Source organism: Stenella coeruleoalba (genome assembly GCF_951394435.1).
Source record: "Stenella coeruleoalba genome assembly, chromosome: 5".
In the NCBI taxonomy this organism is placed as follows: domain Eukaryota; kingdom Metazoa; phylum Chordata; class Mammalia; order Artiodactyla; family Delphinidae; genus Stenella; species Stenella coeruleoalba.
The window spans coordinates 36,572,545-36,596,715 of NC_137150.1; the positions used below are offsets into that span (position 1 = coordinate 36,572,545).

Here is a 24,171-nt window from a genome sequence, read left to right on the forward strand (position 1 = left end):
CCACACGCCACAGAGCAGCTAAGCCTGTGCACCGCAACTACTGAGCCTGTGCCCTAGAGCCCGCAAGACATAAGTACTGAGCCTGGGTGCCACAACTACTGAAGCCCTCAGGCCTAGAGCCCGTGCTCTGCAACAAAGAGAAGCCACTGCAGTGAAGAGTAGCCCCTGCTTGCCGCAACTAGAAAAAGCCCCCGCGCAGCAACGAAGACCCCACGCAGCCAAAAATAAATAAATAATTTATATTAAAAAAAAAATAACAAAGTCCTCCTGTGTATAACTGCCAGGTGACCTACTCCACCTTTGCCTAAGCAGTGTTTTTCTAGAAACCAGAAGGAAAATTTCTGCAAATTAAAATACCTTAGTGCTGCTGGATTTGAAGTGGCAGATGGTGGTTGGATTTTACAAGTCCCCTTTGCCCTGTTCCTTCATTTTCTGCCTGCTTTTATATTAATCCTCCCTGTGTAGATCTGGCTAAGTGTGTGAAGCACACTCCAAGGAACTCTGTTAATGATTAAGCCTAAAGCTAGGTCTCCAAAAAGTCATACAGCCTTTCATTTGCAGGGTCTGGGAAGCCCCTTCCGGCCCTTACCATATTAAATTTTGCAGCAACTGTGATATTTAGAGAGAACACACATGCAGGATGGGGTTGGAGGGTATGCCCGTCTTCTCAGCACAGGGCCTCCCAGCAGGCTGGATTTATTGGATTTCTCACTTTCTTTCACCATTTGGATTTCCAAATACTTTTTATTAGTTCAGTCTTTAAAGTTGAGAAATTAAGCCAAATTGTGATGAAACACTGTAGCCTTAGTCCCCTGGGGCCTAAGAACAACTGATGAACTCTTCCAACTTGGCTGCACAGCAACTTCTGCTTAAGTCTCCTGTGCTTGCCTCCTCAACCAAAGGGACATCACACTTGCCATGCTGGGATTTATGATTTATGAATCTTATACATCAGTTTTTTCAAAATCCTATGCTTCAAGTTAATGTTTCTAGTTTAGGAGTAACTGAAGTGATTCCACAATGCTTACCAGAGCAAGATTTGTTCCTTAGTTTTGAGTCCTTCATTCATTCAATACGTATTTTCCGAGTATGTGTGTAAAGTATGTGGCTCTAACACTCACCAGGTAATGGTTAGGTTGTCCTTTTCCTTTGGTGATGAGCTGTTGTATTATTTTTTTTGGACTACTCTGATCATACTTCTGTGAGATGAATAAATGCTGGAAATTAAGTTTCCATTCTGTTGTTAATTTGCTACATGGGTCTTCAAATTATTAAATAAGGAGTTCAAGTTCTTGGAAGCAGAAGGAAGAAATGGGGTGCCTTACATCTCTGACTTAAATTCTCACTCAGCAGTAATCTTTACTGTTAGGTTTTAGTAAACATCAGCTACTTTTCACACTGTGCTGGAGTGAGACATAGTATGGTATGGTATAGTATTTTATAGTATAGTACATTACAGCGCAGTATAGTGGGTAGACCTCAGATTCACATAATATCTCAAGCATCAACTTTGCTATTATCTAGCCTTGTGATCATGGGTAAGTGTCTTAAATTTCTGTGCCTCACTTTACTTAAAATTATAGGAGTGTTTGTGCTTGGAGTTATTGAAAAAAATTAGGTGAGGAACTGTAGGCTCACAGCACATAGTAGATGCTCATTAAACGTCAGCCTCTCCTACAGCCATCTAAGAGGAACATAAAGGAGGTAGAAAGCCCAGGCCTAGTTCTCAGGGACTAAGAGTCTAGTCAGGAAGATGAGACGTAGACTCTATGTAAAACCACCGGGGAAAATGCCTCTCAGAAGAAACCTAAATAGCTTACGTTAATTAACTCTGTCCCCCCATTACCACCAATTCTGGAAATGAAAGACAGACTTTTCTCATCAAAGCGTGTTTACACTTGATGTGTATAATTGTTGTCCAGAAAGCTTTCTATAAACTAACAACCCTTCTTCTTGGGGGAAATGAAGCACTTGGGTTTTAAATTTGGCTCAAACACACACACACTCACATGAACATTATAGTGACTTAGGGTTCCATCAGGACTTTCATCTGAAAGTTGTGCAAATGTTTCATCCATCTGGTGACTGCTCATAGAACATGTTATTTCTAGTGTTTGCAAATAATTATCTAAATAGATGTCTGCTTGAAAAGGTTCTATTCAATGTGTATATTCTGAAAAATAATTTCCTTTGCCATTTTATGTATTAAAAAAATTGAAAACCTTCCTTACATTTACATGTCCTCATGCTGTTTGAGGTGCAGGTCATGGCCGTAGAGTTTGAATGTGTCATTTGATAGTGCTAGGTCCATGTGAGTGTGTCTCTATCCGGGGCCTCTTTCTGAAGTGGTTGTTTAAAATCCTCAGTGGTCTTATGCCAGCAGGTTCCATGGAAAAAGCAAGGGCCTTGAAGCTAATGAGACTTAGGTTCTATCCCACGTCCCTTGGAATGAGGTATTCAAAATTTGCAGGGATGGTGGTAGTCACATTTGTATAGGAGGTATATGGAACCTTCTGGAATCAAGATTGATGCTTTTCCTTTTCATGTTAACTGCTATTAAAAGATCTCTGATGATTAGAATCGTTCCAAGTGGTGAGCAGTGTAAGAAAGGCCACGCGAGATCTCCCCAAGGGGCACTTCCTAGGAAGGTGAACCCCATCCCCATGCCAGTGCCTCAGTTATCTTGGGGAAGGAGATGGTTCTGGACACAGTTTGTGTCTGAAGTTGGAACTTGAATGCTTACTCTTTGGCAGTGAGCTTAGCAACACTTTGGAGAAACTCTTAATAACCTGCTGCATGTCTGCTGACTTTACATCTCACAAAGTTGCTGGTGTCACATGCAGGGGCAGTGTAGCTGCACGTTCTTCAGTGATCAGTTTCTGGAGGTGACTGTGCTATTCTGAAGCCTCGAGGTGGCGCCTGTGAGCTTCAGTTGCATTAGTGAACTTGTAGGATGGGGGGTGTCGTGGAGGTACAAGGGTGGAGGGTTGGGAATAAAGTAACTCTGGGTGTGGTGACAGCCAGGGAAGGGGACTGACTGACTCCTGTAGGGTTAGGGACTGGGCGCACCTAATCACTGCCCCTTGGAGAAGTAACTAACGAATTAAGAGCAGAGCTGGGACTTGAATGCAGGTCTTGTTCAGCCTCCGGTCCTCATTGTCTCTCCAGTGTGGCCATCCTTAATGAAATGATGTAGGGATATAGAGGAGACAGGAGTAGCTTATTTGGCTAAACCTTTTCCTTGATGCAGGAATGCCCAGGGCTCAGGCGTCAGTGACCACTATTCCTGAACCCATGCACAGCTTAATTGGGGGTGCTTCTACATCCCCCAGTGCATTTTTTTTTTTTTTTTTTTTTTGTGGTACGCGGGCCTCTCACTGTGTGGCCTCTCCCATTGCGGAGCGCAGGCTCCGGACGCGCAGGCTCAGCGGCCATGGCTCACGGGCCCAGCCGCTCCGCGGCATGTGGGATCTTCCCAGACCGGGGCACGAACCCGTGTCCCCTACATCGGCAGGCGGACTCTCAACCACTGCGCCACCAGGGAAGCCCCCCCAGTGCATTTTTTTGACGGGGTAAATTTAAGCTTCTGGCTCTTTCCTTGACTACTTTTCCTGTGTTATTCTCAGGAGTGAAGAATTCAGAGCTCTACATAGCATTGTTCACAACTCCTTGAATGAACTTGCACAAGTCTCAACCTCAGTGAGTGTTGGGGACAAAAACACTTATCTTACTTGCTTTACATGTTTGATGCTAGATTAAAGAGAAAAAATGTGTATGAAGTGCATTGCAACAAGACTATTAGAAATGGAAGAATACAAAGCATGCAACAAGAAGCATTTTTAAGGGTTCCTAGAAGATCAGAATGAAATTTAATATTCCCTTAAAGTAAATAAGTTTTTCCCTGTTAAAGCCCATCAACAAAAGATCATTAGGAACACACTTATTAGAGTAAAAAGAAATTCAGTTTATTTTTCTTGCTGTAACAAGACTGAAGCACTCCAAAGGAACCATGAGGAGTTGGGAGATGCTTCTTACAGGATATGGGTTTGTGCTGGATGATTCAAGGTGAGTTTAAGGGAGTGGAGGCCAATTCTGGATGACATATTTCAGGCAGCAGGAGCAATTTTGTGATTGTGTATCTTAACAATATTTATTGATCAGATAGGAGGACCACAGTGGGATGGGCCTCTCCTTGGTGAGGTAAAGGAGCAGCAGTCATTCCTGTTAGGCAGAAGAGAGGGATGCTTCACCGTTTTTGTGGTTGCAGAGTGGCCTTATTCTGTCTCGTTCTAAATATTGTCATGGAGTGGCCTGGTTTAGACATTGTTTCTGTTCTGTGAGTATGGTTTATATTCAACTGGGAACATCACGGCCTAGCTGCCAGCAGGACTGCTTTCTCACCTGGTTTTAGGTGTATTTATTTGTTCCCTTTTCTGGAAGGCAAAGAAGGAAGTCATATTCTAGAGGGGTGCCAAGGCTTAACACTAGGGTAGAGGGTCTCCAACTGGCTGTATAAAGAACAATTAAGTTACAGAACCAAAACGGGGAACAAAATCGCCACCAAAAACCAAGGAGCAGGGCATATCAAGGAGGGTGAATGGATGTGGGGTGGTCTTGAAGCAATTCCAGAGGTGGAATGCAGCTTCTCCTTTAAGTATGTGTCCCCTCATGGCTACAAGTGAGGAGTTGGGCGGGATTCCTGTTTCCTGACTTGACATCCAGGGACCAGAATCCCTCCCCAACACCAAGGCAATGTTATCCATTTTACCTCCCTCTTACCGTCTTGTGATCTCCTTTCTGTAAGGTCTGGGTCTATATACGTAATCTTCACTTCAGGTAAAAATGGGAGTGGTCAGCTATTAACACTGGTTACTTCTGGGAAGTGATACCTAAGGGTTTAGGGAGAAGTCATTACTCTTTGCTTAATACACTCATATATTATTGAAATTTTATGAGTCAACTTATTTTTCAATTAAATTATTAAGAACAAAAATGAAACAATATAAGAAATGGCAGTGGTGGTGGAACATGTGTTTAGCCACTGGGGATGCTCCCTGAGGGATGATTTTAGAATTAATATTTCCCTTGTTTTGAAAGGAAATTCAAAATTCACTTTTGTGAAGGGGATGGTATTGGTGTCTTGGACCTGTTCAAAAGATAATTTTGATTAAAAGCTAAAAAATCATGATTCTTATACAAATATAAAATGAAAGATATCAATGCTTTTAATTGATTCATTAATTAATGGGAGAACCAGTAAGATGTATAACCAGTTCAAGAGAATTCAAAGAGCAGACACACATAGACAACTAGGAATGCTGAACTGAATTTACTTAATAAATGTAAAACCGGTTTCTTGGAGAGAGGGAAATCAATTTGCACCTCTACCTGAGATAATTCATTTACAGTCTATGAATGAGAGACATTTGCCTGCTACCAGTAATCTACATTAACTGAAATAGTTCAAAGACAATGAAAGGCAGACACACCCATAATTATTCACTGGACAGGACACTACTCATCTTACTTGCCTGTTTTAAAGTTTTCACATTTTTTCTTGCCAGCTCAGAATAACATTTGTTAAAAGTCAGGTGTTTCTGCCCAAGACCTGTACTTATGATTATGTGTCTTAAAAGAGAAAAGGGAATTTGTCATAAGTTTATTTTGATATTTATATTTTGGGTGATAAATGACCAACCCAAAAGAACTGTAAAAAATAATTCACTGATTTCAGGAACATGTTAATGACATAATTATCAGTGAATGGTTTTAAATTTGCTTTTATTTTCCATTTTATCTTCTGGAGTGGAGCAGAGAGCAAGTATCTATTATGATAAACAGGATAATTTTAAAATTTCTTTCTACTCTGTATATAAGATTATCCACATCTGTTTGCTTGGGTTTTTAAAGTTGTTTCGTGCACGCACACACACACACACACACACACACACACACGTACATGGGCACACACATGCCCCATTCCCTAATGGAAGAAAGCTTTAAAAATCTGATTTAATTGTAACCAGGAGTGGGTTAGCTGTGAGTCTGATACCGACCAGGGTTCTTGGCTTTCCCCAATCAGTAGAAATTGATAAGAGGCCAGTTAAGAAATTCAGGCAAGGTTTTACTGGGGGAGGGGGCAAGCTGGTTCCTTATATGGGGTGAGGGTAGGGGTGTGTCCATGGGGTCTGGCCTGAGGGGTGGCTGAGGTGTTTTGCCCATCCCTTTGGTGGTGTTGAGTGCAGGGGGCATGTGCAGTACCCTGTTTTTGCTCCTGGCTCTTCAGAAATGGTAGTTGGGTTTTTTGGTCTTTTTGTATCTTGTTGTCCAGGATTTGCCCCAACTGCACATGCATGCAGTTATTTTTAGTCCCTTATAGTTTCTTTGTTGCTCTAGGAGATGTTTGTCCAGGTGCAAGCACTGCAGCCAAGGGGCCCAGGTCCCAGCCTGTCTCAGGAAGGGGAGTGGGACTGTTGAGGAGAAGTTAATAGGAAGGGAGTCATAAAAACATGCTTATGTTCAGCTGATCCCTTTGAACAAAATTAAGGGAGTTTATTTCTCTCACCTCCTTTTCCCATGCTTTCCTTGTCATTTCTTTGCTATTTTTCATGTCACTGCAAGGTTGTGCTTATTGGGTGCTCTAATGTTTGTGTCTATAATGAAAATTAATGGAGTTTTATTTGGAAATGAAAACTTTTAAGTTTGGGAAAAGGATGAGGAAGAGAAGAGAGTTGGAAGAGAGATTTTGTAATTTTTAAAGGGAATAGCACTAGTTACTCTTCTTTCATACCAAACCAAACAAATTTATTACCAAAACAGGGAAAGGAAATTCAGAATTCCTCCTGATTATGGAAATAAGATGAAAATTTAAAATAAAATAAGAGGGACATTTTGGAGGTAGTATCAGTCAGATTCTTCCCTGTATTTATTTGCTGCACTGGGACAGTATCCTTATGTCCCAGTGGTAGGGGGAGTTGCTATGACTCAAGGAGGGGCAGTAAAGTGTTTTCTGGTCCTCTCCTTTGTTTTGAAAGAATTACCCCCAAAATTTCAAAACATTTTTCTTAGCATATTGTTCACATTTCCTCAAATGTAGACTCTGCAAAACCAAAGAAGTAGACTGTGTTAATTATGAAGACAGATACCCTCCAGGGGAGCAGTTCTGCCTCTGGTTCTAAATGCTATAGCGTCTCCTTGCTTTAGGCTCCACACATTCTTAATTCCGTAGGGACTAGTCTGAGGTTTGCTTAGCAAGCCCTTTCTTCACAGATGGTGAAAATTAATACTATAAATAAGACTCTGATAGTGTCTAGGGTGGTAGTAATTTATATTTATAAGAGCAGCTATATTCCAGGCAACCTAGAAATATCATTTGGATATTTAGTTAAGTTAAACACATATTTATTATTTAGACTGCTAGGTTTAGAGGAAAATGGAAAAATTATGCTTTCTGGTGTGAGTTATTGAAATTACAAATCTGGCTTGTTTTGAAGAGCTCTCTCAACCACAGTTTGGATGAATGAACCAATGAACAAAGGACTATCGTATCCCAATTTAAGTTATTATATGTATCTCACTAAATTAAAATATTTTTTGTTCCCCACATCTCTCCATAATGGTAGTTTCTAAAGAATTGCATTTGGTTCAAGGCAGTTATGGGATAACATTTTGTGATTAAATAAAGTTTAATTAGAGAGCATGACTGTGAGCCTAGGAATGTATTAGCTTGTTTCACTGACCTGCATTTGAACAACGAGATAACTGATTTTAGCCAGGTTTCAAAATGCTTCTAGTGCATTCAGAAGTGACTTTGACAATTAAACCACAATAATCAGATATTACTGAACACTTAACAATTGTACACAGAAAACTATGTGCCGATAATAACATTTATTAAAGTATAAAAAGAAACATTTTCAATGCTATAAAATATATAGTATTAAATAGATCATTTAAAATGTGCAAACACCTTTTCTGGTTGGTTTTAATGTGCATGTGTGTGACAGACCCTACATTTTCACCTAAGATTTTGTTGGGTTGATTTGAACTACGCCCTTTCTCAGAAAGCCAGAGTCTACCACTTTTCAAGGTCTTAATGAATTCTACCCAAAGCAACATTGCCATCTAAGGTTAGTCAGGCAGCTCAGCAATGACCTCCTGCAAGGAAATCTAAAACACAGAGGTAGAATTTTATGGACTTTGTAGGAAATGAAAATAATGGGTATCCTTTGTTTGTTTAGGGTCCCTTTTCTGCTGTTCACAATGTGAATAGTGTTTATGTTGAATTTCTTATATGAAATTTAATAACCTGAGTGAATAACTACCTTAATACCTAAGGGACAAAGAAACATTGTTAATTTCTGATGTTACCTAGGCACTTCGTTGTGTGCCAGTGCCTGTGTTGAGTGCCACACCTGCTATTTCACAGTCATGCTTAATCCTCATAACAAGCTTAGTATTGTCTCTGTTTTTACACATGAGAAGACAAATATAGAATAGTTAAGTGACTTGCCTAAGGTTATGCATTTAGAGCCAGGCTTCTAAATCCTGGAGAAAGAGCTTCACACTTAACCATTGCTATTGTAAAGAAATAGATTTTTTTGACTTAAACAACAGACATTTATTTCTCACGGTTCCTGAGGCTGGAAGTCCAAGATCAGGGTTACACTGTGATTCAGTTCTGGTGAGGGCCCTTTTCTCACTGTGTGTCCTTACACAGTAGAAGAGGAGAGAGAACAAGTTCTCTGGTGTCTTTTCTTTAAAAGGCACTAATCCTATCATGAAGGCCCCAGCCTCATGACCTCATCTATCCCTAATTACCTCACAAAGGCCCCATCTCCATATATCATCACATTGGGCATCAGGCTTCAACATATGAATTGAGGGGGACACAATTCAGTGGATGGTAAGAGAAGGCTTCTCTAAGGAGGAGCCCTTGGAGCAGCTTCCTGGGTAAAATGAGGGAAAAGGGATAAGAAATGGCTATTTAAAAAATAATTCCTAATGCACTTGCCTCTTGGTAATTAGTTTTTTTTCTGAGGTCCTTCTACCATCAGGGCCACATCATAAGGCTTTTTATGCCAAGAAATGGAAAAGATATTCACCTGTAAAAAGAAGCTCATGAGATTGGTAAGAAGGAGGCTATGACATAAGGAAAGTTGTTTCCAGAAGGGAAAGTAAGTAGGAAGTCCTTCTGGTACTAGGAGAAGAGGGGGCTGAAAAAAAGAGGAGGGCCAGATAAGAGTTTCTTTGCTCTTCCTGTTCTTAGGGTTGAACATGGGTTGGGTGTGGTTAAACATGTAAACAGGTTTGGGCCTGTCAGAGAGTGTCTCGATTGGAGATACTGTAAGCTGTGGAGGGAAGCCTGGGTTTGTGATGGTACCTTGTTCAGTGTGGCACCACTGCATGGGCTCAATTCAGAAGTGAATGTTACATAGAGGTGTTTCCATGGATGGGCCTAAAATAGTGTCTCTGTTCCCTGTGGCCTGTACCATCATACACTGGAGAGTCACAAGTAGTTGCAGACTGTGTGAAGTGGAGAGGCATTTGGAAGCTGAGAGGACGAATAGATTAGAAGCAGCCTGGAGTCATGGAAAGGAGGTCACAGAGTACAGGGCCTTGTGAATGGAGGCATGACTAGAGGTCTACAACGTTGTTGGTGGGTACCAATATGAAAGCCACAACAATGACAAGTGGGGTGAGGCCCACAAAGACCCAGAAGACGGCACATGGACCAGAGGCTCTTCCCCACCTTGTCGTGAACTTCACTTCAACCAAGAGGGAAGAAGATTTGGTCAGGGAGACTCCTTAAGAGGAAAGGAACCACCATAATGAAGATTCTAAATCAGAAATATACTGGTTCTTTACCTTAACAGAGCATTAAAAATGGAAAAAGATGCTCTTACCTTTATTTGGCAGGGTCAAGTGTTCCTCCCCAACATTATCCCAACTCTATCTCAATGGCCATCAGCAGAAATGGAGCCAGAGCAAGCTGGAGCACGATGGGAGCAGTTGTGGAAAATAAAGTTATATTTAGTGCACACTTGAATTATTATAAATTCTGATTCTGCTATCTCATACTGATGTATGACATAAATATTAGAAGTCACTTCTGGCAAGTTGAGCAGTAACCTACTTCCCTTAAAAATAAACTGATCGGCATGACCCCTCAGGCACTAGAAATTCCTTGAGCCTTGAGCAGATGTCATGTCACTCAGCAATCTCTGGTCACATTTTCATCCTCATTGGAAATCCCCAATGGAGTGGGGGAGCTACTGGTAATGCCTCCCACTTTTTTTTCTTAAAGACAGATAGGCAGTTGGGATATGTGTAATCCCCTGGGCAGGTCACTGACTAGAAAATTCATTGACACTGCTAAGGACTTTGGGACCTTGAGAATATTGGTTAACTTTTCTGAGCTCCAGGTTCTTATGTACAAAATGGAAATAATAGTAAAACAGTATTTGTTGCATATAGTTTTTGCAAGGGTTGGTGAGCAATGAGACAAATATACTGTTGAATATAAAACTATTATTGCTATTGTTAACACCATTGCTATTACTGTTGTTATTACCTGGTATATTTTGAACTGATAGTTGGGAGATGCTGTTGTGGATAAATACCTAAGCACATGCAAAGCTGGGTGTATGGTTTTATCAAATACTACCTCATTATTCTCCTAAAATTCAACTTTTTATTGTGTATTATTTCATTTTAAATTTATTTTATTTAGTTTTGTTGATTCTCATCATCTAAATGACCATTTCTAGGCAGGCACTGTATCTTATGGCACATAAATACCCATTTCTGTAACAGAGGTTCTAATATGATATGTCTAGTACATACAAAAGCTATATAAAATATGAACTGGAGGTTAGAAGTACTCATTTTCAACCAATTTATAAGATAGAAAAGTTCTTGAAAACAATGTTGAACAAATAATATAGGAAAAGCTGGATGCATATAAATTAAAAATTAAGAAATCAAATCCAGTAAAGCTCTTAAAATTTCTAAATCCTTCCCTTTATTTTCTTGTTTCATTCATTGCTTAAGATTATTTTCTTGCCTTTCTCCCTTATTATTACAAAAATAATGCAGCCTTAGGCTCATTGCAGATAAAAAAATTAGCATAAAGAATACCCATTATCTGTTCGTGTCCACCCAGGAACACCACAAAAACCCCACAATAAAAACCCAGAACAAAAAAACAACAAAACAAAGAGTACTCATTATTCTATGCACTTTAATAACTGGATGGATAGCCTTCTAGAGCACCTTTAATTTATTAAAAAATTGATCAAATCACACTTAATCTTTTGAAAATTATCAGAAGTTATATAACCAGTTCCATCCTGTGGACATTTAGGTTGTTTCCAACTAACCCTTCTTATTGGATATCCAGGTTGTTTCCAACGTTCTTTCGTTGCATATTAGGTTATTTCCAACTCATTACTATTACCTATTGCTGCTGTAACAGATTACCACACATTTCGTGGCTTAAAACAACACAAATTTATTCTGTTACAGTTCTGGAGATCAGAAATCTGAAAACAGACTCACTGGGCTAAAGTCAAGATGTCAGCAGGGCTGGTCTTTTTTGGAGGTTCTGAGTGAAGAATCTATTTCCTTGCATTTGTCAGCTTCCAGAGGCTGCCAGCATTCTAACTTCTGCTTCTGTCACTTTGCCTTCTCTTCAGCATATATCTCCCCCTATTTTCCCCTTATGAGGACACTTGTGATTACATTATTGGGCCTGCCTGGATAATGCAGGATAATCTCCTCATCTCAAGATCCTTAACTTAATCACATCTGCAGAGTCCCTTTTGCTCTATAATGTAACCTATTTGCAGGTCCTAGGAATTAAGACATGCACATCTTGAGGGGCAATTATCCAGCCAATAACAAAATATATAAATAGTATAAGCTGGTAGAATAGTCTGGGGAAAATACTAGGAAAAAGAAACCCTGAAAATTTTATGAAAAGTGATAAAAATGTTTAGAGACATACAAACAGTTGTAAAATTGCCAAAATTCCCAATACTGCCTGAAATAGGGACCAGTGTTCATTGGTATCCATGTCAACCAAGATATTTCAACCAGTTTGAAGTCTTGATCAACCTGTTTTCTATCAAGTAACCTAAAGTCCACCATGTAAGTACAAGGAAAGACAAGTGAGGTAGACTGTGGGGCCTGTGTATCTCAGGATACAAGTCTCAGAGAAGTGAAAAATGAGCTGAGATCTGAAGGAATAGTCATGAATTAGGTGATGGGACATATGGGAAAAAGCTCCTAAAAACACAGGGAAGGAGGTGTGTATATGAGTGAAGAAAGACCTGAAGATAAAAGAGAACATTATGCTATTAGGGAACTGAAAGCAGGCTTATGTGGCTAGTGGTGTATTTTGAGTTGGCAGTGGGAGGGGATTGCTGAAACGAGGAATCTGGTTAGTTAACTAGGGGCTGGATCAAGGTGGACCTCGTAAAGCCTGTTGTTTATGGATTTTTATCTTAAGCCAGATGCAGGGCCCTTGAAGATGAGCTGAGTCCCCAGATAACAATATCATTAATATGGCAACATTCCCCAACTTGATCTGCAGATTTAACACAATCCTTATCAAATTTCCACTTTTTTCCCCCAGAAACTGATGAGCTGACCCTAAAATTCATATGGAAATGGAAAGGACCCCAGAATTGTTAAAACAATCTTGAAAAAGAAAAAGTCGGGGGACTTACATTTCCTGATTTCTTACTACAGTAATGAAGATACTAGAATGATGAAGATAGTACAACATTGACGTAAGGATAGACACATAGACCAATGGAATAAAAACCCTCACATTTATGGTCAGTTGATTTTTGACATGGGGTCATGATAATTCAATGGGGAAATAATAGTCTTTCCAACAAATGGTGGAGAAATAGTTATTTACAATTAAAAAAAATAACATGAACTTAGAGCTTACCTTATACCATACACAAAAATCAGCTGAAAATGGATCATAAACATACATGTAAGAGTTAACATTTGAAAGTATCTAGAAGAACACATAGCTTTCTTTGAGTCATTAGCTATTAGGGACATGCAAATCAAAACCACATTGAGATACCACTTTATTTCCACTAGAATGGCTATAATAAAAAAGGACTGGTAATAACAAGTAGTGGCAAGGATGTGGAGATATCCGAACCATCATACGTTACTAGAGGGAATGTAAAATGATACAACCACTTTAGAAGAGAGCTTGGCACTTTCTCAAAATGTTAAGTATATAATTACCATATCAGCAATTCCACTTCTAGATATCTACCCAAAAGAATTAAAAATATGTCCACACAAAGACTTGTACAAGAATGTTCATGGCAGTACTGCTCATAACAGCCAAAGAATGGCAACAACCCAAATTTCCATCAGCTGTTGAATGGACAAATAAAATGTGGTATATCCATACAACAGAATTTTATTTGGCAATAAAAAGTAAACAAAAGGAATAAAGCACCGATAACATGCTAAAACATGGATGAACCTTGAGAACACTATGCTAACTGAAAGAAGTTAGTAAAATGATCACATATGATTCTATTTATGTAAATGCCCAGAATAGAGACATCTTTATCAGCAGTAATATAGATTAGTGTTTGTCTGGGGATAGGGATGATGGTGGGGGAGACTGAGGAGTGACTACTGATGTGTATGAGTTTCTTTTTGCGGTGATGAACATGTTCTAAAATTAGATTTTGCTGATGGTTGCACAACTCTGTAAGGATAATAAAACCCATTGAATTGTACATTATAAATGGGTGAATTTTATGGTGTGTAAATTATATCTTAATAATGATATTTTAAAAATGAAATCTAATACAAAGTACAACATGAATAAACCTCCCGACATTATGCTTTGTCAAAGAAGCCAGACACAAAAGACCACATATTGTAAGATTCCATTTAAATGGAATGTCCAGAATAGGCAAATCTATACAGACAGGAAGTAGATTTAAGTGGTTGCCTAGAGCTTGGCGTGACAGAAGACTGGGAGTTGAGGTCTCCTTTTATTTTTAATATATATTTATTTTATTATTTATTTGGCTGCGTTGGGTCTTCGTTGCTGCACACAGGCTTTCTCTAGTTGTGGCGAGTGAGGGCTACTCTTCCTTGTGGTGCACAGGCTTCTCACTGCGGTGGCTTCTCTTGTTGCGGAGCACGGGCTCTAGGTGCGCCGGCTTCAGTAGTTGTGGCACGCTGGCTCAGTAGTTGTGGCTCACAGGCTCTAGGTGCGCCGGCTTCAGTAGTTGTGGCACGCTGGCTCAGTAGCTGTGGCTCGCGGGCTCTAGAGCGCAGGCTCAGTAGTTGTGGAGCACGGGCTTAGTTACTCTGTGGCATGTGGGATCTTCCTGGACCAGGGCTCGAACCCGTGTCCCCTGTATTGGCAGGCGGATTCTTAACCATTGCACAACCAGGGAAGTCCTGGAATTGAGGATTCCTTTAGGATAATGGAAATGTTCCAAAATTAGATTGTAATGATGGCTGCTCAAGTCTGTACTATGGTAAAAACTATTGAATTGTGCATTCTACATAGACAAATTTTATGGTATATAAATTATATCTCAGTAAAGCTGTAAACATTTTTTTTAGTGGCTTTAGGGTTGACATGGTCAGTTTCCTTCAGTGTGGGGATGGATTAGAAAGGGGCCAAAGTGGAGGGCAGGAAGGCATGCTAAATTTTTCAAATGAGAGTTAAAGCTGGTCAGGATTTTTCAGTTTCAGATTTTATTAAAAGTAGATGTTTGTTCTCTAGAAGACTGTTATGATAATGGTTTCCCAGCTCTAGTCAGTTGCTTACCATCTTCACCATTTTTGTTGCAGCCACAGCTCACTATAGCTATGTAACAGGTGATGCATCCTGGGAGAAAGCATGCGTTGTTTCTGAATGTTAATAGTTTGCTGCTTATTGAGTCAGCTGATTCAGAGGCAGGGCATTAATCAGGCTGTCAGAGTTATTTCCCTGAAAATAGAAGGAGCAGAAGAGATAGTAACCTGTGGCTTTCTTAAATCAGCAAGGCAGCCGTTTAAAACTTTGTATGCCTGTGGTGTCTGAGTGTCTCTCTCCTTGGCTATAATTGAAGGCTTTCTCTATTGAGACACACAGGAGACTCTTCTGCAACAAGTGGTTAGTACTGACGTGTTAAAAAAAAAAAAGCAAAAGCCTGCTTCTTATACATCTCCAGGCCTCTCTCATCAATAACTTGCACCTCATATAACAATACACTTATGAAAACTGATTTATTTTTAGTCTTCTTTCAGGTAAGCCATAATGTCATAATATCACAAAATTCAATACAGGTAATAATTTTTAACTGTTGGAAACATACATTTAAAAAACTAGTATGGGGCTTCCCTGGTGGTGCAGTGGTTGAGAGTCTGCCTACCGATGCAGGGGACACGGGTTCGTGCCCTGGTCCGGGAAGATCCCACATGTCGCTGAGCGGCTGGGCCCGTGAGCCATGGCTGCTGAGCCTGCGCGTCCGGAGCCTGTGCTCCGCAACGGGAGAGGCCACAATAGTGAGAGGCCCGCGTACTGCAAAAAAAACCCACAAAAAGACCCAACTAGTATGTGTATCGTAAAGACAGCAATTTAAACACATGTAACTGAGTGTTGGTTCATTCCTTGACTGTTTAGAAGGACAGCTCTGCATGGGAAATAAGAAAATGGAGTAGATTAGTGTATCCATTCATCTGATGCTGTGGCATGAGTATTACCCAGGATTCTAAATGATTATAAAGGTAAGGGAATGACAGAGAGGAATATAAAAGCCAAGTGATATCTAACAAGCTGAGCCTGACTACGAGACTGAAATCCACAGTGAACTCACTGTGGTTGCTGTCGTGCTGGGGCTTTGCTGAAACTTGCAGCAGTGTTCCCCTGCAGTTGATATGGAGTTTGAGCTTTTCCTGGAAACCATGTAAACAGCTTTTAAATACTTTTATAGGCTTTGTTATTAAGATGGTTCTCATAACCTTTAGGGGCTCAGGTGTTTTCCTTTGCTTGAAGGCAGAGACAAGCCTGGGCAGAATGTGTTATTGTTCTTGGAAGGGAACCTGACCTTCGCCAGGGCCCTGGGAGAACAGCAAGGATCAAACAAGTCTGCGAGAGGGTGGTGAAAACATGCAGTGCACAGACTCAGACCTAAGAGTCTGGGTGTGACACGTGGGACTAAATACCCGTGGCCATTGGCAGCAACATTCTAATGTCTTTTGCTTTGATCAGGGGTTCTTGAAATCAGAGCCCCATGGAAATAAAAATTAGATTCAAAGTATTATTGAGTAAACAATCTCACCTTGATAGTTAACAACTTGCTACTGCTTCCTCTGACAGCATATTGTTAGGCTATCACTGAACAGAGCCTCGAAAGGCTCACCCCCAAACCAGAACATCGCTGATTCCTTTAGCACCATAGACCCTGGGAAAGGCCGGTTAGTCCAGAGAGATGGAGAGGGCTGGGCCGCGAAGAAGCTGGACCTAGGGCCCACCCTCCCAGACTCAGTCTGTGTCTTGTCTCTCTACTTCAAGGCCTCAGAAAGGACATAGGCTTTGGTATCTGCATGTTTGCACGTACTAGCCATGTGAACTCATTTGTAAAGTGAACAGAAGAAAACCAGTCCCATAGGGTGTCATGAGGGCAAGGTGAGGTGTTGAACATCCATCACTGTGCATTTAATAAAAATGCTCTGCCTAAGAGCACAGATGATGTTTTTCCTCTTCTCCGCCTCATCTTTGATGAATTCTACTACATTTGGAGGATGTAGTCATGTGGCCCCAGCAAAATATACTATCATCCTGGGAATTATTGGATACCAGATGCAGCTGCACAAATCAGAAGCCTCATCAACACTGAATCCAGTTCCTGACCTAGAGGAAGAACGATGCATGTGGAAACAATTTGTACAGTATAAAATGCTAATTTTTGTTATTTGTATAAATTAATCAATTTTAATGATTTTTATGGCGCCTAGTGCAGCTTTTGCCCAGAGGATTAAGACAAAACAACTTTGGTAATAAACATATCTTTGTGCAAGGGTAGCCCTTGGCAATGAGAAGGGTAATTGCTTAGAAACAGCTGCCTTCTGGTAAAAAGGAAGAGCAAACATGAGTGAGGAATAGATCCAGGTAGTTCTGAGAAAGCCCTGGACTAAACCTTTTCAGCTCAAGAGAGGGGTTCTCAGGCTATTGGTGAGGAATGGTCTGTCATCCAGAGTGCCATTTTGTTTGGATGAAGCCAGACTCTGGAGCCTATCTGGGAAGAGATTTTCCTGGTAATCCATCTTTTTCTTTAAGTCATTTCAGTATCTTTCTTTTTTTTTTTTTTTTTTTTTGCAGTACACGGGCCTCTCACTGTTGTGGCCTCTCCCATTGCGGAGCACAGGCTCCGGACACGCAGGCTCAGCGACCATGGCTCATGGGCCCAGCCGCTCCACGGCATGTGGGATCTTCCCGGACTGGGGCACGAACCCGTGTCCCCTGCATCTGCAGGCGGACTCTCAACCACGGTGACACCAGGGAAACCCCAGTATCATTTTTAAAGACTGAGAGTGGAATCTGTGGACCATGCTTATATTAGAAAACTAAGACTAGTCAAATAATCGACAGACAGATGTCAATCAGGGGCCAAGGGCATGCCACCCACTAGCTCGCTTGTGAAGGTCTAGTCAGCTATGGGGGACTGTGGTGTGGGCCTGCAATTCCACCAGTGAAGTGGTAATGGGAGGCACTCTTCTGGGATTCCCCAGAGTCAGGTAGAGATTATACTTAACCAACAAATATGTACTGGAAATTCTTCAGTGGAGAAGTAAAGGAAATGACTTTTGTGTGGAAGGGTTGGTGGGACCCAGGTGACTGATAATGATGATATTAGGGGAGTAACTGTGTGTGTTCGTGTGTAGAGGGGATTGCAGTGGAATGTGCATGTGTGGAGGAGTTGTAAAACAGGGGGGGATTTTTCTTACAGTAGTATTTTTTCTGTTTATAAAAGAAGTACAAGAATATTGTAGAACATGTGGGAAAATATGGAAAAGTATAACGAAGAAAATTAAAATCACCCATAATCTACCACCAAAAACTAACTAAAAGTACTGCATGGGTGTCAGTCTGGGCTGGCAATGAACATGGAAGCATGAAAAACATTGGTTCATTAAAACAGTAGGAAAAGGGGTTTTTTTTCTTTTTATTTCAGTTTGCAGTGGTTTCTTCTAGTGCTTTTAATGGAAATATGTGTAGGAAAGAGAGCTGTAATATATTGGTAAAGTTTAGAAATTTAGATTGTATACACTGGTTTGTTAGCTCTTATCTTTGTGTTAAGCACATTGAAATATTTTTTTAAAATTTATTTATTTATTTGGCTGCATCGGGTCTTAGTTGCGGCATGTGGGATATTCCTTGCGGCGCACAGGTCTCTCTAGTTGTGGCACGCGGGCTGTAGAGTGTGCGGGCTTAGTTGCCCTGCGGAATGTGGCATCTTAGTTCCCTGACCAGGGGTCGAACCCGTGTCCCCTGCATTGGAAGGCAAATTCTTAACCACTGGACCACCAGGGAAGTCCCAAGCATATTGAAATTTTATGTTGTGAATAACTATTTTTCTAAAACATGATTCAAATGGCTCCTTTGTTTTCTGTCACGTGAATAGATTGTAATTGATTTTAGAAACTCCCTACTGTGTACATTTAGTTCGTCCAATTTTTTCACTATTATAAATAAAACTGTACTCAATATTCTTATGCATTATGTTTATGTGGATCTCTATTGCTTCCTTGGGATAAATACTTTGAAGTAAAATCAGATGATCAAAGGGTATACACATTTTTCACGTTCCTGATACATATTGCTGGACTGCATTCTGAAAATACTCTATGAATTTATACTCCCAGGGGGGATGTTTGAGAAGGGCCAAAGAAGGTGACTGGGAATCTATGATGAATTGACCTGGAGAGAGACGTTGGAAGACGTCTCTGAGAGGGGCCAAGCAAGAAGGCACAAGAGGGGATTCTGAGGAAGGAGCCCAGAAATTCTCAGGGATTTGTGCCTGAACCAGTGACAAGGTCAGCCACGTGAGCTGAGGGCGACACTTCACCTTGAAGAGGAGATGAAAGAAAATGATGCATATGAAAAATATTCCTTGAACGCTTACGGGCTTTACAGAATTTTTCTAGGCAGCTTATTATCATCCTAGTCACTAATAAGAAACTTGAGGCATAGAAATTAAGTGACTTTCCCACCATCACACTAATACAAGTGGCAGAACACAGATTCAAAATGATGTCTTCTAGTCCAAATCCCCCATGGTTTTCCATTCAACTTTTTCTATACCCCTAAGGAAAGAGCTTGACCTGAAGTCTCCTGTTTTTATACTTCGTGATGAATCAGAATGCCCTTCTGCACTTTTGGGGCAAGTGCAGCTCCCACAGGGCTGGCTGAAGTGAGAATGAATGAGGCTGATAAACAAGAAAGGGACAATTTCTACAAAGTGAAAGACTCTAAACTCAGAATCTGCTATTCTGTCATGATATATTATTGCTAAGCCTAAAAGAGATTTTTATGAGGCTCTTTTCAAAAGGATTACTCAGCTCCTAGTGCAGATGCATAAATTGCAGGTGAGTGTGAGGCTCTGTGATTGATTGAGGCATGACAATTAGGTAGCAAGTAGTGGCAAGCTGAGTCCCCTGTGATGGGGCATGCACATGCTCACTGGAACGCTCTGTCAAGGTACCTCGTTAAAACTTTTAACACTGGTCATTTCTCCCAAACTCTCCTTATTAAAATGGCTAGCAGAAAGAAATGCTTGGTTCTAGGACTGATTGCCTTTTTATGGGCTGAATTGGGCATTGAAGGCAAAGAAGAGGAAGGACAGACCTGTCAGCTGCTGGGCTAGTTTGACATGAATGGGTATGTAGGTGCCAGAAACCCTTCACTTGTTATTGGAGGACTGTTTCCTATTCATTCCAGGACCACTGCAGCAAACGAGTCTATTTTGGAGCCAGTATCAGCGAAATGTGAAGGGTAAGACATTCTTTTTTTTTCTTTTTACATCAGTTGTAGGAGGTGGGGGTAAATGAGTGGTGGGTGTGGGAATTAGAGTCTGGAACTGGAGCCATGATGCCAGCCCTGACTTTGACACTATTTATTTGACTCAGGATAGGTACTTGCTGTTTCTGTGCCTCAATTTCTCTGAGGTAGACATTCTAGGATTGCTTAGCAACAAGAAAGAAAAAAGACAGGTTTTATATGATATAGAACATTGCTCCTCAGAGGGTGGTCTGTGGACCACCAGCATCAGCATCATCTAAGAGCTTGTTAGAAATGTAGAGTCTCAGGCTGCATCCCACATCTGCTGAATCAGAATCTGCATTCTGACAAGACCTCCTGATGATTCATGTACACATTAAGGTTTGAGAAGCATGATGTAGAGTTGTGCAGTGTTGCCGCTTTACTTTGAATTGTCATTAGACTGAAGTCTCCCCAGGTGAAAATACACAGTGCTGGAATGCCGATTTATTTATGAGCTAGTGTTCATAAGCAAGATTCCTCCAGTTGGAAGGCTTCTACCCTACCCCCCTCATCCCAAAAACTGTCATGTCAAGAAATGGGATCCATGACTGATAATCTGAATTTGCAAGGAATCCATTGTAAGAAAAGCAAACATGGGTTATATTTCTGGGTGTGAAACACACACACACTTTTGATATGAAAAGAATGCCAGAAATTAAAGGAAAATTTCTGTCCACACTGTTCTACTACCATAACAAAGCAGCTCTTTCCTTTCATTTCCATATATTCTTTCTCAGCCCTTTATATAAATGCAACTGTAATCTTTTCATAATGTGGCAATAGCATGGACACAGTTTTATATTGGGCATTTTACATCATATCTTAATCACTTCCATGATGTTGCGTGGTAATTATAATTACAAACGCATGCTGTAAAAATTTTGGCAACTTCTTATACAACTAAATCTTTACTGATCATAACTCCTTCCCTTTGGTCATATTTCATGCTACATATTTGAAATAGCACTAAAGGGGTGGATAAACTGTATGTTGGCAAAAGGAAAGGATTGCAGTCAGTCTGTACTTAGCTCTTTCCTGGACCTTCTAACTCTTTTCCATTCTTACAGTGAAGCAAAGGGAAGTGGGAAAGAAGCACTTTTGCTCATGGCTACATTATTTAGAGCCAGTTCATTATTTATCAGAGAAGTTTTCACTGATTCAATCTTTAATAACATAAAATGAAAACCAGAGTTTGTCACAGTATAGTACACTCATATTTCATCAGTGGAATCACTTAACTTGTTCTTCACCCTTCATTGGAGCTTCTGAAGGTTATCTTCCTAGCAAGGTAAAATAGAAAGGCCTATACATATTTTTAGTAAAAATGCACCCCCTCATTAAAAAATAGTTTGGTATATCTACTGTGATTGACACAGTGGTGAGAAGTAAGTATGTCCCATTTAAAAAATAATTCACTGTATCAGGGATATTTTGGGTTTTTTAAAAAAATAAATTATTTATTTATTTTGGGCTGTATTGGGTCTTCGTCGCTGTGCAGAGGCTTTCTCTAGTTGCAGCGAGTGGGGGCTACTCTTCGTTGCGGAGCGCGGGCACATAGGCTTCAGTAGTTGTGGCACACGGGCTCAGTAGTTGTGGCACACGGGCTTAGTTGCTCCACAGTACGTGGAATCTTCCTGGACCAGGGCTCGAACCCGTGTCCCCTGCATTAGCAGGCAGATTCTTAACCACTGCACCACCAGGGAAGTCCCCAGGGATATTTTGATTTCCATCTCTAGTCCACTGTTCTTATTTAATTTTCAGAGTAGTCTGATAGTTGCTTTATATGTTCAGTCCAGGGATCTTAATTGTAATTGGTGGGAGAGAGTGGGTGGTGTGTGCTTACTCCATCTTGACTTTCACTCAAAGCCTAAGGATCCTTGAAAAGATTGCTTCAGCATCTTCTGACTGCCAGTGTTGCTGCTGAGAAGTCTGATGACATTCTGATTCTTCATATTTTGTATGAAACTTATTTCACATGATCCAGGGCATCTAAAAAGCCAGTTCCTTGTCCTGAATGTGGATCAGTAATGTAAGGCATCATTGCGGGGATTCTGCTTGTCTCCCGGCTTGTTGACTGAAACCCAAATTGCTCATCTTCACACCATACAAGCCTAAAACTTTCCCAGCACTTAAATCCATCCTAAACATATCTATTGGATATTAATAACATTCCATATTTACATTTTTTGATATATTTTCTTCAAAATTAGAGCTATAAAATGACTTTTCACCAATAACCATCAACAGTTTCTATCTGTACCCAATTCCAATGTTCTCCTAGCCTCCCTCCCAATGGGAGAGCCCTCATGGGAGGCCTGGATAGCTGGCACTCAGGAGCTGGGCGTAATCGGATAACAATTTCATTTTGGCGTCATTAACGTTTACCTGTAACTGATCTAGATATGCAAGTTGGAGTTTGGAGAAGTCTCATTCTGAAACCCACAATTTTAACGGGATACTAGTTTTGGTTGGCCATCAGCCAAAGTGAACAGAAGAGGAAAACTTTTATTTTGAAAATGTTGTTCAGAGCAGAGAAGACAGTGAAATGGAGGGAAGAAGGGAGTATTTTAATTCTTGTTTTGGTTGATCTAAACAAAGGTAGGATTTAGAGAAATTTTCTGCGGAACAAAAGGTATACATTGTATAAGGATACTGTGAGTATCATAATGGAAATCAACAAATGAAAGAAAAATCATCCCAAATCCCACCCTTTCAGTAATTATCCTGTACCCATTTAAAATTTTTACCTGTTGATAGTTATCCAAATGTTCACATAATTTATGTGTAGTTTTAATTATAGTATAGAAACAACATTGCATACAGACTGTTTTACCTACTATTATATGCATGCTGCAGTGTAATTTCTCTAATTATAGTTTTTTAATGATGGAAAATGTTCCTATCAAGTCAATGTACCATAATGAGCATGTAAATTCTTTCCAATTTTTCAATATTATAAATAATTCTAAAATGAACAGTTTGGAACGTACCTAGTTTTTTCTTTTGGGAAGAACAGTACCTTCAGATAAATTCTCTGGGGTGTAATTATTGATTCAAAGCAGGTGAACATTTTCTAGCTCTTGAAATGTATTACTCCCTCACCTTAAAAAAGATATTGCTATATTTATTTCAAAAATGTGTATGCCAATTTGTATGGCCATCTGTGTAAATTTAGAGGCCAGTTTCTTAGGACGATAAAGCCCTTCATGTTCAGACTCCTGATTCTCCAGTCTCCTCTTCCCATGCCATACCTATTCCTACCCTGTTCTCCAAGTGTCCTGATCTTCCCATTCCTAGAATGTTAGGTTCTTTTGTTGTCATGCCTTCACACATACCGTGCCCTCTACTTGCAACATTCGTCCCCTGTTTTTATGTTACCCTTCAAGACTTAGCTTGGCTGTTAAGTCCCCCAGGGCAAGGTTCCCCACCCCTTTAACTGCTGGTCCCTATGTCTACCCCTATCGCTGTGTTTATCGTTTTGTGCATGGCTATTTTTCTGTTTCTTTGCCTAGACACTGCAGTGCCTGTCTTTTTCACTGTTGCATTTATAGTGTCTCGCACCAGTGCAACTCAGTAACTACGTGTTGAATAAAAGGCAAAGCTAAACTAAACTAAAAAACCCAGTTAAAGAGACATGGAGGAAAAATCTAATCTGCCAACAGGGCTATTTGCTATTAGATATTTAATTCAAAAATATTTATTGAGTAGAAGATAGGTAGTTAGATACTAGAGCTACAGAGGACATTAAGAGAAAACATCCTGGAAGTCCTTGCTTTCAGATAGGTTAAAGTTTGCTTAAAACTGGGAAGAAAGAAAGAGAGTTAGAAATAGAATATTTATTTTTAATGGAGAAGAAATTGAAAAAAAATGTGCTGATGGACTAAAGGGAAGTACTTTTCCTTTTTGTGGCTAGGGAATGGAAAGGAGGAGGCATCTCATTCATGGTTAAATGTAAGAGTGATAGGAAAGAGACGTTTCTTAATTAAAAAATCTCAACACTAACAATCAAATCATGGCAGGAAAAATAATCTATTGGAGTCATAATATATATCGTATATATAAATATTATGTACTGCTTT

General features: G+C 40.2%; 1 protein-coding gene across 1 annotated transcript in view; it reads left to right on the forward strand.

The window, feature by feature from the left end:
* Positions 1-24,171, forward strand: part of LOC307186330 (vomeronasal type-2 receptor 1-like) — a gene marked incomplete at both ends in the record, with an annotated part of 65,136 nt that overhangs the window by 13,271 nt on the left and 27,694 nt on the right. The window contains 1 exon segment of the mRNA XM_079921397.1: positions 19,991-20,044. Coding sequence (XP_079777523.1) covers positions 19,991-20,044 — 54 coding nt within the window.